The sequence below is a fragment of the Populus alba genome, chromosome 3 (genome assembly GCF_005239225.2).
Source record: "Populus alba chromosome 3, ASM523922v2, whole genome shotgun sequence".
NCBI lineage: Eukaryota > Viridiplantae > Streptophyta > Magnoliopsida > Malpighiales > Salicaceae > Populus > Populus alba.
In genome coordinates, this window is record NC_133286.1 from 21,430,960 (window position 1) to 21,441,428 (window position 10,469).

At 35.4% G+C, this 10,469-nt stretch overlaps 1 protein-coding gene and 1 pseudogene across 1 annotated transcript; both read right to left on the bottom strand.

Annotated features, from left to right (window-relative positions):
* Positions 1-657: 657 nt before the first annotated feature.
* LOC118054605 (putative disease resistance RPP13-like protein 1) lies at positions 658-2,463 on the bottom strand. The gene is made up of 2 exons (XM_035066238.1): positions 2,009-2,463; positions 658-1,639 (listed from the first exon to the last, which is right to left on the bottom strand). The coding sequence occupies exons 1-2, from the start codon at positions 2,461-2,463 to the stop codon at positions 658-660; spliced, it is 1,437 nt and encodes a 478-aa protein (XP_034922129.1).
* LOC118054299 (putative disease resistance RPP13-like protein 1) lies at positions 2,447-6,202 on the bottom strand (annotated as a pseudogene).
* Between the last annotated feature and the right edge of the window lie 4,267 nt (positions 6,203-10,469).

Here is a 10,469-nt window from a genome sequence, read left to right on the forward strand (position 1 = left end):
GAAAATAAACTATTTAGTAGCAATACCTCGAGAAATGTTTATGTGAGGAATGTGAGAAATCTTGGGCCAATCTTTACCTTTCTTCCTTTCACAACTTTCACCCAGCATAGGACAATTGTAAATTTGAAGAGAAGAAAGGAAGGAGGACAACCCTTCTTCTGGCATTGACTCAATCAGAGGGCAGTAAATTATATACAAATGGTTAAGAGAGGTGAGGTGTTTCTCAAATGGGTAAGGGATGGGAGGAGGGAATGCATGCTCTCAGGCAACTGCTTCAAGTTTTCGCAACTATATAACTCAAGACGTGTCAAGACTGGAGCAGGTAACCCTCCTTTGGGAAATGAAACTAATTTAGGGCACCCCCGGATAGACAAAGAAAGGAGAGAGTTGAGATCAATGAGAGGTCTTTCATGTGCACATAGTGATTCCAGATCTGGACAGTCACAGATATAAAGAGATTTTAACTTGGGGAGCAAGTCCAGTGCGACGCATTTGAGAGAAACCCAGCCCTCGATTGTAATTTCCCCTAAATCAGAGGGTGAACAACCCATTTGATCAATTTCTTCGGGTAGGGACTCTAGGGAGTGGAATCCAGAAACATCGAGATAGTCCAACCTAGGAAACCTAGAAAGTGGAGTCGCGAACTGCCCACATTCTTTACTTAATAAGTCTTGTTACATGTGGAAAGTGGTGACTAGGTAGGGCCTTTGCAAGGTTGGGGCATTCTGTGATTGAAAGAAACTCAAGAAGAGGGAAGGCTTCCCGGCTCCCTTCGTCTGAAATCCACTCGCGCCACTCTGGCATCCTTCTAAAAGATAATATTTTGAGGGATTCAAATGGCTTCTTCATAGCAGTACAATTCCCATAGAACTCAGAGCCCACAGTCACAACTTTATCAAATCCTTCAATGGAAAGAGCCTTTAAAGAAGCTAATTGCCCGAGCGGTGGTAAGGAGGTGCAGTTTGTACATCCACTGAGCTTCAAGGACACTATATTTGAGAAAGAGGACTGTCCTATCCACTCCGGAAACCTTACACCTCCATAACCATCAATCTCAAGATCCTTCACCTTTCTATTTGGCTCTAATTTCTCAAGTGTGCTTGTTATGTGTTGCGTGTCATGAGTATCACCATCCCATGTTAACCTCAGCTTATCAAGGTGCTTTTTATCTTTCAAATTTGCCTCAGCAGCATCCCGAGCATCCACCACGTTTTGAAGGTTCCCAATATGAAGTTCTCCCCGTCGATGTTGTAGCTTTCCCAATTCTTTAATGCTGGTCTCATTCTGTCTTCCCACGAGAAAGAAAGTCAACGTTTGGAGCTTTGTCAGTTGACCCATATGTTGTGGCATCTCTTTCAAAGGCGTGTCTTTGATGTTAAGATACCGCAAGTTGATTAACCTTTCCAGAGATTCAGGCAACCTTTCGATTCTTGTTCCTTCAAGATTCAGATGTCGTAAATACTTCAAATTTCCAAGATCAGGTAGACTAGCAAGTTGTCGGCAATATTTCAAGATCAACGTTTGTAAATTGAGAAGAGCACTCACTTCTTGAGGCAACGTTACTAAATCTGACCGAGAGAGATCCAAATACCGCAAATGCTTCAACTTGCTAGCTGAACATAACATCTTAGCTGCATCTCTACAATAAGACATGATTAGCACTCGTAGGCGCCCAAGTGTTGACTGAAAGATCTCATTATAAATTTCGGGACGACACCCCAGATAGTGAAAAAAGTAGGAATTTGCGTAGAAGTTGGGCTTCACGGATGTTTTCTAATATTGTGCTTGAAAAACCGCCTCTGGTGGCCTTGGAAGAATTATTTTCTACTACGAGTGATAAATGTCGAGTCCTTCTGGTGGCCTTGGAAGAATTATTTCCCCCCGACCTGGAGCTGAAGCAAAATTGACCGGACACATGGGTAGCCAAGTCATGCATGAGATCGTGCATCACAAATGATTGCACAAATGGGGGAGAGGCACTTGGGCACTTGATTGCTGGAAAAAGGACCTTGACAAGAGATCATCAAACCACTCAGCAACTGCTTTTTCCATCTCATCATCTACGGAGCAGACTAAGAAGCCCTCTGCCATCCACAGGAGCACTAATTCATCCTTTCGAAATGGATAGTCTTTTGGAAATATGGAACAATAAGCAAAACACTGCTTCAGATGTGACGGGAGACAATGATAACTTAATTTCAAGGCTGGGAGGATATTGTCTTTGGGTAAATCCCATAGATTGCTTTCCAATATCTTCTCCCACTCCTCGACATCTCTTTTGGTGCGTATCAGACCTCCGAGTGTTTTTGCAGCTAGAGGAAGGCCTTTACACTTTCTCACTATTTCTCTTCCAATCTCTAGCAACTCTTCATAATCATTGGGATTTTCACCACGAAATGCATGTAACACGGACCAGCAGCTGTCTTCCAATTCTTTTAGATGATGAGTTGGAACAGTTCTCATGACTGATGCTACACTTTCATTGCGTGTTGTGACAAGAATCTTACTTGGGGATTTCCAAAGAATGGAGAGAGTTGAGATCATTGAGAGGTCTTTCATGTGCACATAGTGATTCCAGATCTGGACAGTCATAGATATAAAGAGATTTTAACTTGGGGAGCAAGTCCAGTGCGATGCATTTGAGAGCATCCCAGCCCTTGATTGTAATTTTCCCTAAATCAGAGGGTGAACAACCCATTTGCTTAATTTGCTCGGGTAGGGACTCTAGGGAGTGCGATCCAGAAACAAAGAGAGAGCGCAAAAACCTTGGAAGTGGAGTCGCGAGCTGCATACATCCACTAATTGTACGACTTGTTACACGTGGAAGGCGATGACTAGGTAGGGCCTTTGCAAGGTTGGGGCATTCTTCGATTAAAAGCTCATCAAGAAGAGGGAAGGCTTCCCGGCTGCCTTCGTCTGAAATCCACTCGCGCCACTCTGGCATCCTTATAAAAGATAATGTTTTGAGGATTCAAATGGCTTCTTAAGCCCGTTACAATTCCCATAGAACTCAGAGCCCACAGTCTCAACTTTATCGAATCCTTCAATGGAGAGACGCTCTAAAGAAGCTAATTGCCCGAGCGGTGGTAACGAGGTGCAGTTTGTACATCTTCTGAGCTTCAAGGACACTATATTTGAGAAAGAGGACTCTCCTACCCACTCCGGAAACCTTACACCTCCATAACCATCAATCTGAAGATCCTTCACATTTTTAACTGGCTCTAATTTCTCAAGTGGTGCTTGTTACGTGTTGCGGGTCATGAGTGTCACCACCCCATGTAAACTTCAGCTCATCAAGGTGCTTTCTACCTTTCAAATTTGCCTCAGCTGCATCCCGTGCATCCACCCACATTTTGAAGGTTCCGAATATGAAGTTCTCTCCCCGTAGATGTTTTGTAGTTTTCCCAATTCTTTAAAGCTAGTCTTCCTCTGTCTTCCAACGAGAAAGTCAGTTAACGTTTGGAGCTTTGTCAGTTGACCTATATGTGGTGGCATCTCTTTCAAAGGCGTGTATTTGATATTAAGATACCGCAAGTTGATTAACCTTTCCAGAGATTCAGGCAACCTTTCGATTCTTTGTTCCTTCAAGATTCAGATGTCGTAAATGCTTCAAATTTCCAAGATCAGGTAGACTATCAAGTTGTCGGCAATATTTCAAGATCAACGTTTGCAAATTGAGAAGAGCACTCACTTCTTCAGGCAACGTTACTAAATCTGACTCAGAGAGATCCAAATACCGCAAATGCTTCAACTTGCTAGTTGAACATGACAACATAGATGCATCTCTACAATTAGTCATGAATAGCACTCATAGGCGCCCAAGTGTTGACTGAAAGATCTCCTTATAAATTTCGGGAGGACACATCCGATGGTGTGGAGAAGTTCGGAATGTGCGTAGATGTTGGGCTTCACGGATGTTTTCTAATTTTGTGCTTGAAAAACCGCCTATTGTATCTACTACGAGTGATAAATGTCGAGTCCTTCTGGTGGCCTTGGAAGAATTATTTTCCCCCAAACTGGAGCTGAAGCAAAATTGACCGGACACATGGGTAGCCAAGTCATGCATGAGATCGTGCATCACAAATGATGAGCTATATACACTTGATTGCTGGAAAAAGGACCTTGACAAGAGATCATCAAAGCACTCAGCACCAGCTCTTTCCATCTCATCATCTACAGAGTGGACTAAGAAGCCCTCTGCCATCCACAGGAGCACTAATTCATCCATTTTAAATTTATAGTCTTTTGGAAATATGGCACAATAAGCAAAACATTGCTTCAGATGTGGCTGGAGATAAAGATAACTTAATCTCAAAGCTGGGAGGATGTTGTCTTTGCGTAAATCCCATAGATTGCTTTCCAATAACTTCTCCCACTCCTCGACATTTCTTTTGGTGCGTAGCAGACCTCCGAGTGTTACTGCAGCTAGAGGAAGGCCTTTACACTTTCTCGCTATAGCTCTATCAATTTCTTGTAACTCTTCATGAGCAGAGGGATTTTCACCACGAAACGCATGTTTTGCAAACAAGGACCAGCAGCTGTCTTCCGTCAATTCTTTTAGATGACGAGTTGGAACAGTTCTCATGACTGATGCTACACTTTCATTGCGAGTTGTAACAAGAATCATACTCATCCCTTGTGCTCCGTACTTCAGGGGGGGTAAGTAACTTGTCCCACTTAGCATAATCTTCATTCCAAACGTCATCTAAAACAAGCAAAAATCTCTTTCCCTGCAATCTCTTCTTCAACTGAAGCTGGAGAATATTCAGACTATCAGAATCAGACTTTGAACCGACCTCCTCAAGGATCATCTTGGTTAACTTCAAAACACTGAAATCTTCTGAAACACAAACCCAAGCTTTGAGGTCGAACCCCTCTTGTACTCTTCTGTGATTGTATACAAGCTGGGCAAGTGTGGTTTTACCAACCCCGCCCATTCCCACTATGGGAACGACACCTGGGTTTTCTTCATTTGCATCATCTGATAGAAGCAACTTCAGTATTGCTTCCCTGTCATAATCTCTTCCATAAACACCACGTTCATCCACCAGAGAAGTTGTTGGCCTTTTAGGCGATGATGGTTCTTTTCCCGTGCGGTTGATCAAACCCGTTAAAACACTTCGGCGTCTGACCTCTGAAGGTTTAACTAAGTAATCTAGTCTCTCCTGGAGGTCTCCTAATTTGATCAACCACTTCGGCGTCTGACCTCTGAAGGTTTGAGCTTCAGCTTCCACCTCCTGCCGTAGAGCTTCATAAGCAATCTCATCCAAGAAGTCGTCGGCCTCATAGACAGCGTCTTTATACTCGGCCAGCCACTCCCGCACAGCTGTATTTGTTATCTGCTTCTCCTCAGCATCGTCAAGCAGCCCACCACCAGATATCATTGTTGTCTTCAACCTCTTGATCAGCGGCCTATCGTCAGACAAAAATCTGGTATTCAATTGACTTGAAACTTCTTCGACAATCTTTTGAATTAATTTTGATTCATGCCTGCGCATAGAAAAAAAAAGTCATCACTCATTGATGAAAGATAAATCTTTTGAATTTAATGCAAATTTAAAATACAAAACATAATAAGAGTAAAAGTTATAAGCATTTGCTATTGATACAAGGAAAGAAAAGAAGTACCCATTGGCGATACTGTGAGGATCCAGCCAAGATAAATTTGCAGCCTCCACGAGAGCTTTTCTCCACTTTTGGACCTTCTCCATTTCTTCCTTAAAACGTTCTTCATGCTTATCAAAGGCTTCAGCAAAACTCCCCGTCTGTTTTTCTAATATCAGAAGGAGCGATATCATAGAAAAACAGGTTATAACAATCTGACCAGTTGCGTGTCTGCAATCAAGAATCTTTTCAAGTTCATCAAGACACCAAGTGGAGGAAGCATAGCCCTTGGAGAAAACTAATATAGAAATCTTGGATTCTTGTATTGCTTTGGGGAGCTGTAAGGAGATTTCTTCACCTATACGAAGTTCGTCGTCATCTCGAAATGTACGGATTCCTGCTTTCTGTAAAGCAGTGAAAAGATAATCCGTAAAATTTTTGCGAGTATCTTCACCTCTAAAACTTAGAAATACATCGTAATCCCAACCAGGTCTAGACGAAGAAGAAGAAGACGCCATGAACATCTGGTAGTGGTTGCTGCACGTAGGCGAGAGAGGTGGGGCAGTAAAGTTATAATGAATGTCACCTTCGCTCTTTCTTATGAAGCACTTTTAGTATTGCGTTTCGAATTTAGTTTTTTTAAAAAAAAAATTGAATTTTTTTTATATTTTAAATTTATTTTAATATATAATATTAAAAATAATTTTTAACCAAAAAAAATTATACAATGATCATGAGGACTTCTTGGATATTGAAGGGAAGTGGCATAAAGCTTCCCAGTAATACACTTTGTATATACTTTAAGAGCATGAGAGAAGGTAAAAGAAGTCAAAATGAAAATCTTGTACTTTTAATTATTTTATTTTAGTTATGTCAGCTTTAATCGGGGAACTAAATTCATAGCTAAAATAACTGTTGAGTATGGTAAAAGTTATTTTTATTTTTTTATGTAGCAAAAGGTAAATATAGTAAAAGATAAATAAAGATATTGGCAAATGTTTTTATTTTTTGTCGATTGTATCCATTGGCCAACGTTAATATTTTTTATTTAAAAGGAGAACCAACCGAAAAAAAAGACAACATTTAAGCAAAATAGAAAGAAAAAAAAAAATTACTTGCGAATTTCACTATTTTCTTGTATTTAAAAAAAAGAATTAATTGTTCTCCAGGTAATTAATAATATTGATCGTATTAATTAGCTAAAATCAAAAGGTATGCTTGTTTAAAGATTTTTTTTATTTTTTTATTTTTTTTGCATCTCTTGATTTTTTTTCTATTTGTAATGATTTTTATGATTACAAAAAAAAAAATAACAAAAATATGATTTGTTAGTCAATCGATGCAAGACATTACCTTTAATCATACAACAATATCAAACTTTAATGCGGTTGCAGTTATATTTTACCAGTTAAAAACATAAAACATGATGTTTTTATTGTGGTGGAACGCATTGTCAAATGAGATCTATAGAAATGTAAAAACTACCGTCAAGAATTTATAAAATATTTAGGGGTGTTTGATATTTTTTTTAAAAGTATTTTTTATTTATAAATTTATTAAAATAATATTTTTTTTTGTTTTTTAATGATTATGGTTATGAGTTTGAATTTTCTCAAATAACACTAAATATTTATGTGATTGTTGAGTTCAAAATTGATAGAAACAATTAAGATGCAATTAAACTGAACATGTAACCATGTTTATAATAATAATAAAAAAAAACCATGAAATGGATCGTGTGGCTCCCATTGCCCCTACCCCCATCAATCGATTATCATGCCATGCCTAGTCTTTAGCTATGATTGAAAGAAAAAACACAAAAACAGCTGATGTCACAACTGGGTCCCATACAAAATCATTCTAATCACGCCCCTCACATGGCTTGTGATACCGATAAAACAGCACAACCACCGGTGGTGGCACGATCGTTGTTTTTTTTAGAGTCTTGTATTGTGGGGTGGGGATGGTATCTTTCTATTATGGAGTCAATTAAAAAATTGATTTAATTTTTTTTAAAATACAAAAATAAACACTTGACTATTCTAATAGCCAAGGTTTCTAAACTTTGACAGCAAAACCGCACAAAAAGTCAATAAGAATAATTTGATTGGTGTTGAAGTCTCTCTGTCCAGTGTCAGCAACATAGTCGGGACCACCACAGAAGTTTCTTAGTTGGTTCCTACTTTTCCCAAATACATCCCTCTGACATCCTTAGTTTCTTCAGTGTAGATCCAAAGCTCGTTAGGTTACAGCCTTAGTTTGCAGGCCTCATGGAAATTTCCAGGGGAATAACCAACAAGGAAAAGGGGAAGGAAAGCAACCCGAAGTATTTTTTATTTATAAATTTATAAAAAATAATATTTAAAAAAAATAATTATTTTTACCATTAACCTATCAAATTTTTAAAAACAATTCGTGTAAAGAACTAGCAAAAACTTTCTCTCTCTCGGCTCTGTAACTGCTAACATGTTACTCGGTTTGTCTTCGATTTATTTACCTCGATATTCCATCTTTTAAAAAAGTGGGTTTGAAGTTTGATTGGAAAAAACATCACTAAATGCCAAGTTTTTCACTTCTTCAGGCAACGTTACTAAAATCTGACCAGGAAAGATCCAAGTAGCGTAAATACTTTAACTTGAAAATGTGTTAGGAAATATTGTTGGTGTTTGTTTTAAAATATATTTTAATTGAAAATATTTTAAAATAATATTTTTTTTTAATTTTTAAATTAATAATTTTTAATATTTATAAATTATTTTAATACGTGATATCAAAAATAAGTTTTTAAAAATAAAAAAAATTATTTTAATATATTTTAAAGTAAAAAATATTATTAAAAATAATTATTACTGCACTCCCAAACACCCATTAACTTGTTATGCTTTGGAGTCCGTTTATGTGGGTAAAGGTGTACAGAGTGTGGTAACAATTGTTTTTTTAAAGTGATTTTTATTTAAAAATATATCAAAATAATTTTTTATTTTTAAAAAAATATTTTTAATATCAGCATATCAAAATATATAAAAAATATTAAAATATATAATTAATTTAAAATATTAATTTTTTTAAAAAATATTTTTAAAATGTAAAAACAAAACACTAACTGAAACCATATTCCATCTTTCTCTTCTTTTGGAATTTTACTCTATTTGTCTTTGATTTATTTTCCAGGAAATTACATCTTTTTAAAAAAGGGGTTTGATTGGAAAATTTTCACTAAATGCCAAGCTTTTCACGTGATGTTATAATTATTTGAAGGAGTGCTTTTTAAAATGAATTTTTTTATTTAATATTAAATTTATTATTTTATTAAGTTATCTTATTTTTATAACAAAGATTGTGGATTAACCAAGTTAACTTGATTTTTTTTAATTAATTTTTTTTTTTACAATTCTATATTTTAATATTAGATTAATTGAAAATTAAGTTTCATAATTTGTTTTATATTAGGTTATTTTAAACTCAGAATCCGGAAATAATACTTAGCGGGTTAACCTGAGTTGACTCAATCTGTTTTTTGTGTTTTTTTAATTGAATTTTTTTTCAACTTTATCATTAGATATTAGGTCAGTTGTGAATTAAGCTTCAAAATCTATTTTACATTATTTTCAATAAGGTTAGTCTAATGATCAAGGGCGTGATTTTTGGCATTTTAATTCAAGTTAAGTGTAGTTCCTTTTAATTTTGTTTTTAAGAGGTTATCTTGGTTTCATCACCTAGGTCATGAATCCTTTAATATTGTATTTGTTTTTTATTGAGTTATTTCTATCTCATAACCTAAATCGCAAGCTTAACGAGGTAACCCAATTGAATTAATTTTTTTAATTGACTTTTTTTCCTAAATTTCATTATTTAATATTGTATTTCATTAGGAATTAAGATTAATGGTTTGTTTTTAATTTTTTTTATTAGGTTATTTTGACCTCAATATTAGGTTATTTTTAATAGTGCTTTACGAGTTAACCTGAATTGACCGAATTATTTTTATGTTATTTTTTAATTCAAATTTTTACAAATTGCATCATTCAATTTTGGATTTGACATGGTAAATTGAGGATTGCACTTTATAATTTATTTTTATTTACTCTTTATGATGTTATCTCGGTCTCGTAACTAGAGTTACGGATTTGACGAGTTAAATCCGATTTTTTTTTATATAAAATTATCTCGATCTCATAACGAGTTATGAGTTTGATGGATTGACTTGAGTTATTTTGATGTTCTTTATAAAATTGATTTCTTTTTTTAATCTTATCCTTTAACATTTCACTTATTAAGAATTGAACTTTGTAATTTGTTTTAATTTTGTTTCTATAGGGTTATCTTTATTTTATAACCTGGGTTGTGAGCTTGATAGATTAACTCGGTTTACTTTTTTAAGTTATTTTTTAATTGATTTTTTTAAAAATATCCTCCAATATTCGATTGTTTAGGAATTAGACTTTATAATCTCATAACCTAGATCATAAATTTGATAAATTAACTCTGGTTGACCCAATTCAATCTATTACTTTGTTATCTTCATATTAAAAAAAATATCATATTGAATTTTTTTCTAAGTCAAACTATGTTTTTACAAGTTATTCGGGTTGTCTTTGAACAAGCTAAATCAACCGAGTCACATCAAGTCAATCCCCACATGATTTATTTATTTATTTTAATTTTATCCTTTAATATTTGGTTGGTTGAGAATTAGACTTCATAATTTATTTTTTATAAGATTATCATAGTCTCATAACTCAGGTAATGAATTTGACAAGTTAACTCGGATTGACCCATATCAATATAATTTGTTGTTATTTTAATATTATTAAAATATATCATTTTAATTTTTTTTGAATTAAACTATATTTTTATGGGGAGTA